This window comes from Sceloporus undulatus, chromosome 7 (assembly GCF_019175285.1).
Source record: "Sceloporus undulatus isolate JIND9_A2432 ecotype Alabama chromosome 7, SceUnd_v1.1, whole genome shotgun sequence".
Classification (NCBI taxonomy): Eukaryota; Metazoa; Chordata; class Lepidosauria; order Squamata; family Phrynosomatidae; genus Sceloporus; species Sceloporus undulatus.
In genome coordinates, this window is record NC_056528.1 from 5,923,935 (window position 1) to 5,942,690 (window position 18,756).

At 43.7% G+C, this 18,756-nt stretch overlaps 2 protein-coding genes across 5 annotated transcripts in view; both read right to left on the reverse strand.

The window, feature by feature from the left end:
* TMEM52 (transmembrane protein 52) overlaps positions 1-1,144 on the reverse strand; it is a 9,446-nt gene extending 8,302 nt beyond the window's left edge. The window contains exon 1 of the mRNA XM_042479432.1: positions 1,106-1,144. Within this exon, the coding sequence (XP_042335366.1) occupies positions 1,106-1,126 (21 nt within the window). The 5' untranslated portion in view covers positions 1,127-1,144. The remainder of the gene's footprint in view (positions 1-1,105) is intronic.
* A 3,580-nt stretch (positions 1,145-4,724) lies between these two features.
* Positions 4,725-18,756, reverse strand: part of CFAP74 (cilia and flagella associated protein 74) — an 85,462-nt gene continuing 71,430 nt past the window's right edge. For all 4 annotated transcript variants that reach the window (XM_042479852.1, XM_042479853.1, XM_042479854.1 and 1 more), the window contains 14 exons: positions 17,446-17,722; positions 16,444-16,578; positions 15,764-15,900; positions 14,457-14,591; positions 13,182-13,291; positions 12,598-12,653; positions 11,722-11,841; positions 10,881-11,036; positions 10,110-10,236; positions 9,454-9,608; positions 8,430-8,565; positions 7,368-7,495; positions 5,715-5,849; positions 4,725-5,385 (listed from right to left, as the gene is read on the reverse strand). In XM_042479852.1, the coding sequence (XP_042335786.1) occupies positions 5,272-5,385; positions 5,715-5,849; positions 7,368-7,495; positions 8,430-8,565; positions 9,454-9,608; positions 10,110-10,236; positions 10,881-11,036; positions 11,722-11,841; positions 12,598-12,653; positions 13,182-13,291; positions 14,457-14,591; positions 15,764-15,900; positions 16,444-16,578; positions 17,446-17,722 (1,921 nt within the window). In that variant the 3' untranslated portion in view covers positions 4,725-5,271. The remainder of the gene's footprint in view (positions 5,386-5,714; positions 5,850-7,367; positions 7,496-8,429; positions 8,566-9,453; positions 9,609-10,109; positions 10,237-10,880; positions 11,037-11,721; positions 11,842-12,597; positions 12,654-13,181; positions 13,292-14,456; positions 14,592-15,763; positions 15,901-16,443; positions 16,579-17,445; positions 17,723-18,756) is intronic.

An 18,756-nucleotide genomic window follows, 5' to 3' on the forward strand; every position in this document is an offset into this window, starting at 1 on the left:
CCATGCAGGAACTCTCCATCAAAGCATCCCCATTGACAGATGGCCATCCAGCCTCTGTTTAAAGACCTCTAAGGAAGGAGACTGCACTATAATCTCCAAGGAAGGAGTGTGTTCCTCTGTCGAACAGCCCTTACTGTCAGGACGTTCCTCCTAATGTTGAGCTGGAATCTCTTTTCCTGTAGCTTGCATCCATTGCTCCGGATCCTATTCTCTGGAGCATCAGAAAACAAGCTCGCTCCCTCCTCACTATGACATCCCTTCAAATATTTAAACTGTGCATTTGCCTGGGTCCCCTTACACTCATAGAATCCAATGGTCATCCAGTCCAACCCCATTCTGCCATGCAGGGGACTCACAAACAAACACACACACACACCCCTTGACAGATGACCATCTGCTTAAAGACTTCAATATAAGTACAGCCAACCCTCCATATCCATGGATTTTTTTTTTAAATCCACGGACTCCAAATAATAATAATAATAATAATAATAATAATAATAATAATAGAGTTTATTTATATTTCCTGCCTCTCCAAAGATCGAGGCGGGATTACAACCACAACAATAGCAAACCTTTTTTAATACTGTATATTTAAAACATATAACGTACAAACACACACACACACAAAACAACCATACAAACCACGTCAAAACTTCCTAAGCTGCACAAAGGATTTCCCAAAACCCCTATTTTCCAACCACAAACTCAATTTCCAGCAAAGGTCAGTGAATTTATGTGAGTTCGAATTGTGTTCAAACTGACTTCCCATTGCCCAAAAATAGCTTGCCATTGCCTGAAATTGTGTGTGATCCCCTCTCACGCAATAACGTGAAACCCCACGACTGCGTTCGGACTGACATCCCATTGTCCGAAATTGCGTATGGTAATCTATCATGCAATAACACTAAACCCCATGATTGTGTTCGGATTGCCATTGGATTATATATACTTCCAATTTCCCTTGTCTGATAAACTCCATAGGCAGTACATTTATTTCCACTTTAATGACCCTCCTTCTTAACTGTTGATCTGCGACAAGTCGGTGACTCCTCTTTCCAAACACGGCAATGTCTTAATCTGAAAAGAACCAGCTCAGGCTTACCTTTAGATTAGGGACCAGCATGACTGTTGTTGATCTTGGGACTGATCATTTTTTCCCATGAGATCATCTGTTCCGGTTGCCTAAAGGTGTATTTTCAGCACCAGAGCCACACACCCTTCCCTTCCCTCTTCGGCACCAAGATCGCTGGCAGATGACGGCACTGAGCCCAAGGCAGCAATTGGGAACCTGAGAAACCAAGCAGCAGCCGCAGCAGAAATGGACAGAGCTGGAATTATTTACAGGTCCTTAATCTCTTGAGTCACAACCAAAAGCAAAATGACTGGCGAGAGCCAGCAGGCTGCAGGCAGATAGCAAGTGGCCAAAAAGAAGGCCAACGTCAGTTAACTTTGGAGATTTTCACACGAGGAAAAGCGACCGGAGCATGGCCAGGATGCTCCTGTCCTAACATGCAAGATTTTCTGACTTTAGTCTTTTGTGGGTTTTTCAGGCTATGTGGCCATGTTCTAGAAGAGTTTATTCCTGACGTTTCGCCGGTGTCTGTGTCCAGTTCTGGGCACCACAGTTCAAAAAGGATGTTGAAAAACTGGAGCGTGTCCAAAGGAGGGGGACTAAAATGGTGAAGGGTCTGGAAAACATGCCCTATGAGGAGCATCTTAGGGAGCAGGGGATGTTTAGCCTGGAGAAGAGAAGGTTAAGAGGTGATACAATAGCCTTGTTTAAATATATGAAGGGATGTCATATTGAGGAGGGAGCAAGCTTGTTTTCTGCTGCTCCAGAGACTAGGACCCAATGGAGCAATGGATGCAAGCTACAGGAAAAGAGATTCCACCTCAACATTAGGAGGAACTTCCTGAGAGTAAGGGCTGTTTGACAGTGGAACAAACTCCCTCGGAGTGTAGTGGAGTCTTCTTCTTTGGAGGTCTTTAAACAGAGGCTGGATGGCCATCTGTCAATAGGGATGCTTTGACTGAGAGTTCCTGCATGGCAGAATGGGGTTGGACTGGATGGCCCTTGGAGTCTCTTCCAACTCTATGAATAATAATAATAATAATAATAATAATAATAATAATAATAATAATAATACCACCTTGATAGGTTTGCCTTAGGGTTGCCCTAAGTTGGAAATGATTTGAAGTCACAACAGCAAGAACAACAACAAATGCTATATAGATTGATACGCCAGAACTTTCTGCATTGAATGCAGGTAAAATGCAGTCAGTTGATGCAACAGTGCGCCTGACTTTCAGCCATTTCATCAATCTGGGTGGCTCTGCAAGCATATCTATGTGCGGATGTGTGTGGCCATGCATGGGCATTGGGAGAAACCTTGCAATGAAGATTGTAGAGTGAGAAGAGCTTTAAAGGCAGGTCTTCTGGCTCCCCGTCCGCAGCTGATTCCCAGCCTCCAGCTGGACAGGGCAGAGGTCAGGCTGCAGGCAATGTTAGGAATGGTCAGCGTGGCTCTGCAAGGAGGTTGTTTCTCAAACAAAGGGATTGCCCAACCACAGAAAAGATCCTATGTTCAGATGAGATTCCTGTCCAAGAAGGTGCTCTGATGATAGGGATCTTTTTTCCATTCACTTACTGGGGCATAGAGCTCTAGCCTGGTAGGAATTTATGAAAGACAAATATTTGAAACATGTAGGAAAAGAAGAACCTCTTCCTCAAAGCAGTGTATCTATAGAAGCATAGACTCACACAATCTTAGGGGCTGCAAGGGTCATCCTTCCTTGGAACAATACACAACTAAGGCACCCCTGAAAGAGGCCCATCCAACTTGTCATTAAAGATTTCCAGAGATGGAAAGTCCACCATCCTCCAAGTGAATCTGTTCCACTGTCAAACCACTCTTAAGTTATATATATGTCTTCTCTGTCAAGAAAATACAGACGAGACGTTAGCAAAGAATTATAGACTAATCTCGCTATTAAATAATGACGATAAGATATTGATTACCATCGTGGCAATTGAGAAGGCATATGCCAGAATATCCATGAGGATCAGAGTGTTAATGTGCCAAAAAAGACATGTAAGAACCGTTATCAATATCATTGAATTTTGATATATCATAATGATAAAAGGCTGAAAGAGAAATCTCCTGGCCTGCCATTACCAAAGCCAGTGATTAATTTTAGGTGGAAAATTAAGTTAATATAGGCCACATTAGTAATAAGGGTCAGTGTTGTGCCTGAATATCAGGAGAAGAGACCCGGAGGCTCATCTGCACTTCCATATTGTATCTATATGGATACTGAACCAAGCTTTATACTATCAGAAGAGAATATAAGCCATCCAGAAATATAAGCCTACTACTCTGGGACAGCTATTTCACCCAAGTTTTAGGCTTATTTTGCCATGTTTATAGTTACAGATCATCTGGAATCCATGCTATGATTTTAGTTTTTGCATCGAAGTTTAACGGGAGGAGAGACCATAAAGTTCCATAAGAGTCAAAAAGACCGAACAAGTGACCTCTCATCTTGATCAGGACCAGCCCTGCAGGGTTTTTTCCATTGTGATATTGAGATAGATAGGAGTGCCTAGGGCTCTCATAGAGACATATAAACCTCTCGCTCAGACAGAACTCAGCTGCCTTGAACTGGATACACCATTTTTCAATCACCCCTTTTCCTTTCCTTTCCTTTCCTTTCCTTTCCTGAGATTCTTATCGGCTGTGAATCATCGGCTGCAACATCTACTGTATTTTCAATATAGTTTATGCTATAGTAGTAACCGTGCGTCAGCGTTCGGCACCCAATGAATTCTTGGAAAGGTCTGGAACTGCACCCAGTTTTGGCACAGATTAAACCCTTAATCAATTAGTTAGCCATTGAGTCAATTGATCAAGAATGATAGACTTGCTGGATTCACTTCTAAACACAGTGTCTGCTATTTCTTCAGATGTAAGATTGTGGACTATCCTGAAGCTGTTTCAAGTAAGATAGAGCCAGTACAGACAGGCCAAAATAAAGCTGCTTCGGGTCACTTTGGAGGTACGCTGTTTAAATGATGCATGCGTCCTAAGAGTCCAGAAGCCATGCCAAAGCCACACTCATACGATATTGCACTTATCCCCTCATTATCCCGTCCAGAAAGTGCAATTGACTGCGACCGTGCAAAAGACTTTCAAATGACATTGCGCAGATCCCGTCATTCTCCCATCATTGAAGTGGCAATGCCCGGCATTTTGCATGAATGGGGGGAGTTCACGTTAATGCAATGGCGCTTCAATGACGGGGCAATAGCGTTGTGATCTGAAAGCCTTTCGCGGGATGGCGGTCAAAGACAGGATAAGGATGGGGGAGTGATTCCGTCCTTATCCCGTCTGTGTGTGATAATATCCTGTAACTGATGAATAGCATTGCTGTTTGTGTTAACTGCCATCACATTGACTTTGATTTGTGGCAATGAGCGACTACCCTAACCTCAAAAACCTAGCTCCCGTCATGCAGACTCAAGGCCATGGCTACTTTCATTGAGTCTATCTGTCTGTAATGGGATCTCCCTCTTTTCCTACTGGGATAGATATCAGTATCAGCATCTCTTTTCTTTGCCTGGTCCAATACAGCAGAACCACTCTTCCACAGATATAAGTATTTTAAATTTCCTGTTTTCCACCACAGGGAAAAATAATATTTATTGCATTTTAAGTCAGTGAGGTAAAATACAGTTTATTTACAGATGTCCCTATTTTCCCATCACTTTATGGCAAACATTGGGTATGCACCATTGACCCTGACTAAAATTTGCAATGCGCTACTGGGTTACTTAGAATAAGGTAGGCTTGGGTTTCTAAACATTTGTCATTCTGAAATGTGTCAAAACCTATTTTAAAAACGTAGATCCCCACGGCTGCATTAGTTAACAAAGAATAAAAAAGTCCGTCCTACATCGCATGTAGTTTGCCATTAAAGTCAAGGGTTAAAGACTCTCAGGTGCCATCTGCCTTGAAATCTGAAATGGGTCTTAGCCTGAGCAACCTTCCTTGCTGCAGTACTTTTAAATCAAAGATGATAAAGATCTCCCCACTTTCAGTTGTTTTGGGAAAAGTCATTGTGACATCTATATATATGTGATCTGTCCAAAAGCTGTTTGGTTGTTGTTTCTTGATTTTGGCAAACCGTTCCATAGCCCTGGCTTCAATTCCAGATGTTTTCAGAGAGTGATGGCAATGAATCTTCCTTCATGTTTCTTGCTATGTAGTTTCAGCTCGGTGGGAGCTCTTGGGTCACAATCCTACCCATGAAGTAGACGCTGTAGATTTCCTTAACGTCGCCTTTCACGGTCAGTATGGCTGATCCTGTCACAGGCTGATTGGGCTGCAGAGACAAAAAGGAAGAGATTGAAAGGCATTTTCATGTGAAACTGAAAGCAAAGATGGTTTTCTTTTTAGTTTTGATCTCATTGGTTATAAAGAAAATCATAAAGGTGCTTCTCGCGATCAACAACGAAGTCCCGTGACAAAATAAAATTGGCATCACTACTGAATGTAACACTGCTTTGAGTGTGTCCAGTTGAGAAATTAATGTCTTCTGTTGGACAAGGTAAACCCTGGATCCAGAAATTCAAGCAAATAGGTATTTCCCCAACTCGTGGCAATGTAACTTACACACAACGCAACAGTGATAAAATGAACTCTGCAACATACATCTGAGCCAGCAGGTGGAACCCACGAAACGCTGATCGACTTGGTCTGTCCTCGCTCCACGGTTCCTTTCACAGGGTCGACGGTGAATCCTTTCAGCTGAAGGAGTGGTAAGCTTTCCCAGGCGAACTCTACGTTCTGGAGAAATGAAAAGTTTGTAAAGCTTCCTGGCTTTGTAAGTTGGCGGCTGAACTCAGATTCTGGCCAGATGTTACTCGGGACGCACCTGTCTGGTGGCGTCGGCAGGAAAAACACGTGCGATAAAATCCGGATGTATCCCAAACTCAAATTGAATTTGGCATCAGTAAGTTGGTTTTTTTTAAACTATGTGGTAATCTCCCCAGTTTCTACTCTTCCTGCTGAAAGTAAGCTTTCAGAGTAGAATCATAGAATCCTAGAGTTGGAAGAGACCGCAAGGGCCATCCAGTCCAACCCCATTCGGTCATGCAGGAACTCTCAATCAAGGCATACCCAACAGATGGCCATCCAGCCTCTGCTTAAAGACCTCCAAGGAAGGAGATTCTGTGATGGCAGCACAATTCCAGGTTTTCTTGGATTAATCTGAATCTGGTCCCAGTCTCCGTTCATGCCTATTTCTGAGATATGAACAGGTTTGGACACTTACGCTGGCAAACTGGATGGGGGGAAGTGCATCCATGTTCATTCTGTTGGATCTCTTACCATCATATAGAAAGTCAAGGTGGCTGAGGGACAAAGCGCTGGATGGGAGAATCTCTGCTCCTGGAACAGCATTTTCTATTTTCTGGCTCAAAATATTTGTGTGTGTGTGTGGCATCTGGGAGGGTCAAGGTGGTCCCAGCGGGTGCAGAAATCCCCCACAGGTCACCCAACAGACCTCTGAAAAGGTGGCTAGTGGGCCCAAACAGACAGGCCAAAATAAAGCTGCTTCGGATCACTTTGGAGGTATGCTGTTTAAATGACACACGCATCTTAAGAGGCCAGAAGCTGCACCTAAGCTGCACTCCAGTCTTTAGGGCCGGAGCGTGGTTTTGGCATGGCTTTTGGCCTCTTGAGACGCATGCAGCATTTAAACATCATACCTCCAAAGTGACCCAAAGCAGCTTTATTTTGGCCTATCTGTTTGGGCCCTAGTATCTCCATCCACATGCTTCTCTTTCCTAGTTTGTGCCTGACCCAAAGGGTGCTTCTATTTCATGTACAGAAACAAAACAGATTAGTAGTTAAAATTTATTTTCACGTCATCTGCTATACCTGATGGCAGTAGGCTACTCTGGAGGTGCAGAACAACCTGTGTGTATCTCCCAAGAGGTAGGAGTGGTTGAAAAGTGGTAGCTGCTCCTCTCAGCATCTGTCCCCTAGTCCCACTCTACCTAACAATAGGGACGGCTACTGTCCCAGATTACAATTGCTCAGCTTTATGAATGTGGCACTCTCAACCCAGCCAACAACTGATTCTTCACAAGCTGGACCAAACAGACAAAAAGGTCTGAAAGTGTAGAACATGCTTCAAAGAGAACATCCAGGGCCAGCCAGCCATGTTGGCCATATAGCAAATCCAATAACATCAAAAAATCCACCAAACAGTGATACCTTTATTGGCCAACAATATACATGTTGCAAGCTTTCGAAGCTCCACTGCTTCTTTACACACATCCGCTCTTTCAGTTACTGTACCTTTTTGGAAGCAAACTGGGTGGTTCGGATTGCCCCAACTTTCAGCTCCCTGACGGCTGGGATGACAAACGTCTCCGACTGAACAGATGCCAGGCTGACCAGGATAGAATTTGTGGCTTTGTCACTTTCTGCGGGAAACAATTTTAACTGTTAGGTAGGTAGGAAAAAAAATAGCTGAGATCCACATAGACATCACAACTATTGTTGCTGGAGAACTAACCAGGACCAACAATACAATCCAGATATCAAGTATGTAGAGAGATCTTGTGGCACCTTTGAGACTCACTGAAAGAAAGAAGTTGGCAGCATGAGCTTTCCTAGACTTCAGTCTATTTCTTCAGATGCATTTCGAAGTCTACAAAAGCTGATGCTGCCAACTTCTTTCTTTCAGTGAGTCTCAAAGGTGCTCCAAGATCTCTCTACATACCAATTCTACAGACTAACACGGCTATATCTTTGAATCCAGATCAAGAATACTCAGCTTCAGCAAGAAAGATATCAGGCCAATATGTTTGCATTGGTTCTGCTGGTTCACACATTCACATATTCCTGGCTCAACACTGAAACCATCAAATTTCACTGGCTCTGTCCACCACTATTTTATCCATTGTTATTTTACATCTGGTTTTAGTTAATGGACATCTGGGTTCTACAAACAAACAAGTGCTAGATGGATCCCATAAACATGAGCTCTGCCCTTGAAAGACATCTCTGTGCGGCTGTTTTGTCTGGTGAAAGCTATGTAAGTTCTTCGGCCTTAATTCACAGAATGATCACTCTTTGCTTTTAAATGGTACCTCCAGGTGCGGCTTTTTGCCACACAACCACACCACACTTCTCATGTACCTCTGATGGTGTGTGTGTGTGTGTGTGTGTGTGTGTGTGTGTGTGTGTGAAGTCTGTGCTTTGCCATGGCCATCTCTGTTATTTTTCTCACCAGACAGTATCAGGAAGGAGGAAGATGGAGTAGATGCGTTGCACCTTTTGAGCGTTTAGCAGTAAGCACTCTTCATCTGGAAACACCTCAAAGTGCAAAACACAACAGATTTAGCACTGTGTTACCTGCTTTGGCAGTTTCTTCTGCCACAGATGTTGTCACAGCCAGCGACTCTATTGGCACATCCAACGGTTCACCTCCTTCCACATACATGATATGGTTCCTGGCTGCCCCTTTCAGTTGGATCACACGGATGACTTCCTGAAAGGAGTGCAACACAGCGTCCTATCTATACTGAATAACTGCAATTGCTCATTGTATTTTAAGGAGTAATATAATCTAAAGGCACCAGATCCTATTGGAAGTTAAGCAGGGTTGGCCCTCATTAATACTTGGATGGGAGCCCGCCAATGAATATCAGGTGCTGTAGGCTATTTTTCAGAGGAAGGAACTGGCAAAACCACCGCTGAGTATTCCTTGCTTAAGAAAACCGTATGAAATTCATGGAGTTGCCATATGTGAACAGGTGATAGGCGGCATACAGCTAGATCTCCCTCCTTGGAGGGCTTTAAACAGGTTGGAAGGCCTTGTCTCAGGGGTGCTTTGATTGAGATTTCCTGCATGGCAGAAAGGGGTTGGATTGGATGGCCCTTGGGGGTCTCTTTCAACTCTATGGCCTGTTACAGACTGCCAAAATAAAGCTGCTTTGGGTCTCTTTGGAGGTATGCTGTTTAAATGAGGCATGGGTCCTAAGAGTCCGGAGGTCGCACCAAAGCCACACTCCATTCCTAAGCACTGGAGTCCAGCTTTGGTGCAGCTTCCGGATTCTTAGGACCCATGCATCATTTAAACAGCATGACTCCAAAGAGACCCAAAGCGGCTTTATTTTGGCAGTCTGTAACAGGCCTATGATTCTATGATTCTAGGCTGACAGGTGACATGCACATTTATTGTTGTTGTTGTGTGCCTTCAAGGGCACTCTTCACTTATGGCAACCCTAAGGCAACGCTATCATGGGGTTCTCTGGGGCTGAGAGTGTGTGACTCACCCAAGGTCACACTCCGTAGGTGCACAGGGAGGAGGTCCCAAGCATCAAAGAGTAGCAAAAATGGATGCGCTCTAGTGCCACAGGTCCCACAGTGTCCTCACCTTGTCAAACAGGAGGACCTGGATGCAGTCGGAGTAATGCAGGCTTTCGTGATCAGGGCTGAAGGTGACCGTAAACTCCTGAAACTTTCCAAGTGCAATGATGCCTTCCACAGGGGAGACGGTGAACACACTCAAGCCACTGTAGTTTTGCGTACCTAGCAAAGGGATGAGACACTTGTTAAGAGGAGAGATTGGTCAGGAGGGCTACATCTCTTTGAGTACAACTGGAACCACTGCATAAGTGTCCCCAAGTCCCATCCCAGAGAGGCAGCTGAGAAGGATATCATGTTTGACAGTATTGACAGGTCCAGCAAAACCAACAAGGACCCACTCCCTCTGTCTATTTCTTGCGTGTGTCATCCACCAAGGAGACCAAAGCTGTCTCTGTTCCAAGAAGTCAGACTAAAATGGATCTAGATCATTCATTTCATCCGGAAACCAAGAGGCCACTACCCTCTGAGGCAGACTGAAACAAATGCCAAATTCTCTACCTGTAGAAAGTTCTGAAAGTATACTCTGCAATGGCACAGATCCATGTGTGGGATGCACAAAGGCCACAAAGACAGAAGTAAGGTTTCCAAACCCTGTACAGGAGTGCCTCAGAAAGACTTCCACCTTTGCCATTGATACGGAAAAGAGTAAGAGAAATGATTTACCAACTAAGTCTGTTTTGCCTTGAGATCCAAGGAAAGGGGGAAGCTCCTGAAGGTCCCTGTCTCTGTTTGGGGAGAGAGATTCCAAGACGATGGTGTATTTCAAGGGCAGAGTTGAAGTGTTCTCTATCTGCAAAAAAGAAAGACAGACCCATGAACCAACAACAGAATAAAATGTTATGCCCCTGTAAATGGAATGTACTTGTTAGCTTTTTTCTAGCTTTGCATTTTCCATTCCTCAATGCACAAAAGAAATCATAGGCGCTTCATATTTCTTCATGCATGAGCTAGTTGGATTCTCACCAAATGTGGCATAAAACTAAAGTCATTATCACCAGAGCTTGGAACAGTTGATTTAGGAACTATAACAACCTTGCCATCTCGGGGTTTATACGAACTGTAGCCCCGAAAGTACATTTTTCAAGCTCTGATTTTTGTGGCCCCGCAAGGAGCCAAAAGTTGCTTTGCAAACTCCCTCCCCATGCCATCTGGGCAAACCTGGCACATTTTGGGGCCATCATGGGTAACTGTAAGCCAAGTAGAAGCCTTTAAAAACAAAACAGGCAGTGGTGACCATGGCCCTATTATTTAGAAATGGTCTCTCCTGTGTATCAATTGGAAGAGGGGGCCTTAAAACGTGGGGGAAATGCGCTATACCCCAAAAGGGTTCGGGGGACAAAAGGGCTCGGTTGGGCTTGCAGCCTTGCAAGGTCTCTTGGGGGCTAACACCTTTTATATTCCTTGCCCCTGATTTATGGCATGGCTGTGACCTACCTTGAAGGTTGCAGTGGCTGTTTCTTTGGCAAGCACATATCCCATGTCAAACACGTCTCCTTCCACTGAGCAAGCAATCGAGGTGATGACTCCGCGGCCAGTCAAGATCAGGGTTAGGGTCGCTTTCTCACTCCGGAGTTCCAGTGTTTCAAAAAACTATGAAGGCAACTTTCTTTGGTTAGTTAAAAATCCACAGAAAGGAAGCAAGGAAAGGAAGCAACCACATTGTTCCAGGCTCCAGTGGCGTCACTAGGATTGGCCTTATCAGGTCCAGTAAGTCATGGTGTCACCCACCTACTGACCTTCTCCCATACCACACCATACAGGATCCTTAGTAATTTTTTGTTGCAGTATGGTACTGATGTTACCCATAAATCATAATTCTCACCTATCACTGAATGTAATGGTAATACACTCGTCCCTCCATATTCGCTAGGGTTAGGGGCACAAGACCCCCGTGTATAAGAAGGGCCGACTGTATATATGGGGACTGATAAAGATAGACTAGCTCCATCATTTCCAGGCTTCCAGCAGGCAGCCAAACATTTGCAACTTTGTTGGAGCTTTGGTTTTTAAATCTGGTTTTAATCCATTTTAAAAGAATGCATTAAATCTTTTTACCTGTTTTTACAGATTTCTTGGTAGATTTCTACGCAACTTCATCTCATGTGGGTCCTACACTGTACTTATCCCCACCATTCATGCTCATTGTTAACATGCGGGTTACAGGCACCACAGGAGACTAGCTGCTGACACACTAAGAGCCTATGTCTATGGGCCAGGCAGTATGGGAAATACATTTGAACTATGAAGTGCATCTGTATTCTGTATGGATACTCACAGACTTGTTTTCCTCGGGGCTGAATGTGAGGACAAGATCGCGAGATTCTCCATCTTCAAGCATACGGATGGGATTTGCCAAGAGGAACGGCCCAAAGGGATCCAGGAGGGAATATTGCAGCTGAAAATGCCAGCTCAAGGAAAATGCAAGTTTAGTGGTAACCAAAGAAACCATTTCCAAAAAAAGAAATGAAAAAGGCAATCTGTTACCTAGAGACAATTACAGAAATGCGCAAGAAACGAATTATATAGTGGGCAGCCTTCTAATACATTTCAGTTTCTGCCTTTATTTTCCCTCCCATAGGAGCCCAACATAGTATTGCTTTAGGGCAGCATGGGGAACAAAGACAAGTGCAAAGTCATTCAGCAGAGGGTCTTAGGTTCTAAGGCCATACAAATGTTGGCACCAGTCCTGAGTGATCTCTACCAAAACTAGTTATTCCATGCGACTGAGTCTCAATGCATGGATTTATCAGTGGTTAAATGGTCATTATGCAAATGCCACTCAAAAGTGGTAGTCCTTAGTCCGGTGCTTGTTTGCGGTGAGATCCCAGGCAAGAAAAAACCAACTTCTGTCATCTCTAGCAAGCCACAGCAACCATGAAAAACAGCAATTGCAAGGATTCCCTGGGATATATCTCAACATGCATATTAAACTTCAATACATTTGCAGGACAGAACTAGTATGTAATGATTTGTGTTGGACCTGTCCTGAGGGTTGGGTTCATGCCTGTGGGTTGCATCCCATTGCATTTTCCCATTTCCAAAATCTGACCTGGACCAATGAGTCTGCTTGCCTGGAGGGACTTAATCCACCCGACGTCCTGGTTTTTCATCTGCGAAATGTTGGTGGTAATGTGATTCCGGATAAGGATACGACTAATTGCTCTTGGGATATGTTCTGTATCTTGACATTTTCCTTAATCCTGTGCCCTAAACAGTGAGAGAATTTCATGGGTTCAAAGACCGACAACAAAACCAGTATAAGGCTACTTAGAAAAGCCACCTGAAAGCTATTCTGAAATTGTCCATATCTGGAGGAAGGAGTTTCAGGATGAATTTGGCTGCTCCGAGAAAACTAGATGGATAGAAGAGAGATCTTTCCTGCACAGAAAATTCTGGTTTTGGTGCAAAACAATCACATGTAAACTTTGCAGAGTGGAAGCTCTGAAGTGGAAATCTAAATCTGTTAATAGTATTATTATTATTATTATTATTATTACCAACAAAGAAAGAAAAGCCATCACGGACCACAATTCGGACCCAGAAATCATCATTCTCCCAGCAGACAAAGGCAATGCCACAGTAAGCATGGAAACAGAACAATACAAATGGAAAATCAAGGAACTCCTCGATTCTGCAACATACAAAAAACGGATTGATTTTTAACTTACAAACCCGTACAGTCCTTTTCAAGTCACTAATGGTATCAAGAGGGTACTCGAAATGTAAGATGCATACCTACGGCGACGTCCCCAAAGTTGAAGAAAGTTCTTCCGTTATTTGAAGTGACGACTACAGCCGGTGCCACTGAAGGACAGTGCAGCTCTAAATACAGGTTGTTATAAGGGCTGTGGAGACAAATAGTAAAAATAAATGATACAGGGCTGTTCTCATATCCTAAAGAGAAGGTGGCGGTTCCAATGTATGACTGCAATTCATTGTGAAGGGAAGGAAAGTTTAAAGGGTTTAAACGTACTACCGACAAAAGTGTTTGTGACAACTCATTTATATAGATTTAGCACTTAGCATTTTAAGCACGTTTGAAATGGTACATAAATGGTATGGATTATTACTATGATGTCTGCTTAAATGTTATAAGAACATAAAACATGAAGTATAATGAAATGTAAGTATTGTGGGTAAATAGTAACCACTATGTTTGGGTGTGCCAATATGTCATATATGAGATTGTAAGGGCAGTATGGCAAGTATTTTAATATGTTTAATGTTCTGTTTGTATTAAGGCACTAGATCTCACTGCTCTTGACTGAGATTTATGGAGGCCTCCATAGAGTGAATCTTACAACTACCCACTTCCACCATCAGCATCATTTCTTGCTCCTCGCCTATTTCTGTTGCTTCTTGTGTTGCATCTATTCAACTGAAAGGCTGTGAGCGGCAATTGTTTGCTTAATCTTTGTGTAGGGCCTTGAAAAACCAGGCACTGTAAAAATAAACTATGAACAAAATAAACACAAACCTGCGGAGTAGGTCTGTGTATCTCCTTCATGTTGCATGCGTTCATAGGAGGCATAAAACCTAAACCGGAGGTGCATCAAATCCAAAACACACTGCAGAAATAATCCAGTTTGAGATCGCTCAGTGCTAGGGAATCTAGGGAACTGTAGTTCTGTGAGACGTTTAGCCTTCTCTGTCAGAGATCTCTGGTGCCACAATAGACTACATAGTTTATTTATCCCATGCTGTTTTAATTCGGGTGGCAAATTAGGCAGCAAAAAGCGTCTGATAAGATGAGGATGCCACCTGAATTAAAATTTAATCTGGATAGAGGAAAGCTGAATTAAAACATCATGGGGGTAAGATCCTATACATCTCCTATATATCTCTGGTCCAAGTTTGTCAGAATCAACTTGAAAACAAAACATGCCACTAATGATGCTGTGATGCAGAGTAGCCTCTGTCTATTGCACTGTCTAGCTATTCATTGCAGCTAAAAGCAACACAGAAAACAACCAACAACCAAAGGGCAGGTTCACACATCCTTCACAGCACCTGAAACTCAGATTTTCGGCTCCTTTCTTCTCGTCGATAACTCCGCTTGCAACAAGGCATGGTATGACGTATCTGTCAAATCGGTCGTTGAAGCTCCGAACCAGGGATAAATGAGCGGCGATATACTCTTCGGAACTGGCGAGGGACAAAAGGGAATATTGATCACTAAAAAAGGAAGCTATTATTTTGGGGGCTCTCGGTTATCTTGCTGCCCCTACCAATGCGAGGACTTTCCCCTGTCCCACAGTTAACAGCCTCAAATGTAGAGGCACCCTTATGGTTCCAATACAAGACTTCATTGATCTAATCTTCTCGGTGGACACCACTCCCTTGATCAACTGCTGCAACCACAGAACCAAGCCTTGCATTATTCTTTGTGTAGCATTCTTGTGTATAATACAAATATAACGATTCATTAAACAGAGATTGAACATAACAACATTCAGCTGACATATCTAGACGACTATAGGAGGAAGCATTTCTTCATATATTCAGGTCATAGACCATACAGAGCAGTGTGGGAAACCTAAAGCCCTCTGGATGTTGCTTGACTTTAACTCCCATCATCCTGAGTCAATAAACTCAATGTAAAGGATGATAGGAATTATTGCCCAGCAATCTCTGGAGGATATCAGCTCCGATTTAGAACTTTAAAGGTCAAAACTAGGACTTGGCCAAGACACTAACTGGTAACAAGTAGGAGATTTCGGGAGGATAGGTATAATTTGTGATTTGTCATCACTTGCCTGTTTCAAAGTCAGGATGATGCCTTATGTTTAGAATCAGAGTATCCTAGAGTTGGAAGAGACCCCAAGAAAGGCCATCTAATCCAACCCCATTCTGCCATGCAGGAACTCTCAGTCAAAGCATCCCCAACAGATGGCTGTCCAGCCTCTGTTTAAAGACCTCCAAAGAAGGAAATTTCACCACTCTCCAAGGGAAAGTCTTCCACTATCAAACAGCCCGTACTGCCAGGAAGTTCCTCCTAATATTGAGGTGGAATCTCTTTTCCTGGAGCTTGCATCCATTGCTCTGGGTCTTAGTCTCTGGAGCAGCAGAAAACAAGCTTGCTCCATTCTCAATATGACATCCCTTCAAATACTTAAAGTGTCTGTAGGATTGCAGGGTGATAATGCAGGGCATGTTGGCAAGACACTCTTCAAACCTGGAGCAAGACACACCTAATGCTGTTGGCATTCTGAGCTACAACCTGACAGTGACATTGGGCGAGTCCTAAGTCACAAGGATTCATTAACAAAGAGACAGACATTGCAGCAATAACCCCAACAATGCTTTTTCATACTTACTTTGGACATATGTCCTCTGGGTTTGGTGGTTCAAATGGCTTGGTAGAGTTTTTGTCCTTTGACAGCTGACCAAGGAAGGAGATGCTGGCCATCCTCTTCCCATCTTTCTTTCCTACCATTGCCTCTTCTTTCTTTCTCTGCCATGAAAAGAGCAGCCAAGAAGCAAAAGAAATCTATCCAGAATGCAACTGTCTCTGTGTCTGTTTTGGGTAAAGGGGTTCCTTCAGCTTTCTGAAGTCCATCCATGGAGAGAAACCAAAGCTATTTTGACATCGGAGGCAGACAATCTTATACGTGCCTCTCCTTCTTTGTGGCAGGAAGAAAAATGCCCTCCACTAATGTATAATTTAACTAACAGTTTGCAAGCCAGTGGCCATTCTCTTTTTAAAGGATTTCAGTAATAAATGAAGAAGAAGCTAGGAGTCTAAGAACTGGGTACAAACAAAAGGTCAGCTTCCATGTCTTCTGTCCTAGTTGTTTGCCTGTTTAATAGCGACATTGTGTGATTAATGTTTGGCTTAATTATACGCGTAAAGAGCCATGTAAATTTACGTAATTCAAATATAAATTTTATATAGATAAACAATAATAATAGTTTTAAAATAAAGTAATCCATGTGTGCAACCAATGGGCTCTGCAACAAGCGACATGCGGAGAGAAGACTGTTCTCCCCTGCTTACCTGCAGTTCTAGCTCCCGAGCTTTCCTCTCCATCTGGGCTTTGGCTTCGGCTGCCTGGCAAAGCAAGTGAACGGCCTCCTGTTTGATGAGCTGATCGCATAATACCGGGCGGAAGGAAACTTCGAGCAAGCACTTCTGGCATTGGGACAGTAAGCAAGAGAAAGAAAGGTCAGTGGATGTGGGGAGAGCAAATGCAGGCCAGTAATAGGAGGGCGACCAAAATAGTGAAGGGTTTGGAAACCATGTCCTATGAGGAACGACTTAGGGAGCTGGGGATGTTTAGCCTGGAGAAGAGAAGGTTAAGTGGTGATATGATAGCCATGTTTAAATATTTGAAGGGAGGTCATACTGAAAATGGAGCAAGCTTGTTTTCTGCTGCTCCAGAGAACAGGGCCCGGAACAATGGATGCAAGCTCCAGGAAAAGAGATTCCAGCTCAACATTAGGAGGAACGTCCTGACAGTAAGGGCTGCTCGACAGTGGAAGAACGTCTTGATAGTAAGAGTCATTTGACAGTGGAACACACTCCTTCCTCGGAGTGTAGTGGAGTCTCCTTCCTTAGAGGTCTTTAAACAGACTCTGGATGGCCATCAGTTGGGGATGCTTTGATCACGATTCCTGTGGCTTCTGGCCTCTTATGACACATGCATCATTTAAACAGCATACCTCCAAAGTGACCCGAAGCAGCTTTATTTTGGCCTGTCTGTATGGGCCAACGATTCTATGAAAAATCAGGGCAATCCCAAGTGTATCCATGCTCTGTTCCAACTATCAGACCCTTGGTCTATTGGTAAACTCAAACAATATACAGGGCAATTCAAAAAGAATGTTGCAAGACCAACTAAGAACAGCTTTACTTTTGCACCCTTCTTTTGCAAGGATGCAAATGCAACCTAGAACACCCAAGAGATTATTTTCAACCAAGATGTCCTGGACTGCAACACTGCATAATAGCAGAAACCACCTGCATTCAAGTTTTCTAATATGATAATAGAGATGTTACCTTTCCAGGCAGAACAGTGCCGACACATGGCATGATTGTTATGGGAGAGTCTTCGGGGACAAGGAACTGGAAGGAAGTTGGCCCAACGGGGGCCACTTCTCCATCGCCAATTCTCGGACCAAAGTGATTGAATCGACTGAGTCGGACGTGCGAATTTAGAATAAAGAGGGTTGCAGTTGACACATCATTCAGAGCTGTTGCGGAAAACTGAACCAAAGAATGAGAGAGCTCCAGAGGAGGGTGGACTCCAATTCCTTTGCAAGACAGCTTGAATTTCCTGAAAATAGAAACACAGAGGAAATGGTCACGGTGCGGAACTAAGCTTCTTGACAAGACTATAAGGATGCCCCGTGATGCGCTTGTTATCCCATCGAGCCCAAGCCCAAGAAACCGAATATTTCCCATGCTCAGTTCTTGCTCTGAAGCACAGGATTATAAAGCAATCAAATCTCACTAAGGCAAAACGGAATGGCATTTTAGAAGAAACGATGCTGCTACTTCTGTTTGATTAAGAACAGATTGAAAAAGGTGAAAAGGCTCTCTGGTGGTACATCAGTAGCAGTGATACAGGAGTAAGTACATCTGCTACTGATACACCGGCAGATAGGTATGTATGATCCAGATAGGTACGAATAAGCAGATAATAACACAGAGACAGCTATACAGAGAGAGGGAGGAATGTCCTGACAGTAAAAGCTGCTAGACGGTGGAACAAACTCCCTCGGAGTGTATTGGAGTCTCCTTCTTTTAAACAGAGGTTGGATGGCCATCTGTCAGGGATGCTTTGATTGAGAGTTCCTGCATGGCAGAATGGGGTTGGACTGGATGGCCCTTGCAGTCTCTTCCAATTCTATGAACCAGAGTTGGAAACTGAGCCATTAACAAATTATTTAAAGTAGGGAAAATTGCTTTCCAAATGACCCAACAGCCTTGAATCTGCCACCTTGAATCTGAGTTCATTACCAGCCAGGGACTCCTGGTCAACTCAGGGCTCATTCACACTACCAAAAAAATGGGTTCTGAAACCGATTCAAATACGTGAAGTTCCTACTCACCCCGAATCTCACACAAGCGAATCCGAGGCTTGCACACCCGTTCCGTGGTAAATGGCCCCTAGCGCGGGTCTTTTGAAATCGGCGCAAATACCGTTTCTTTTTAAAAACCCCGGGTCCTGGGAATGAAAACTTTGGCCTCGATCATGATCGAGGCAAATTGAGGGAGGGATTTAGGTCAGAGGGTGGGCAAAGGGCAAGGCATTTCCTCCCCTCATCGGAGGGGAGGGGGAGGAGGAAAGAGCCCTGGGCAGAAGGG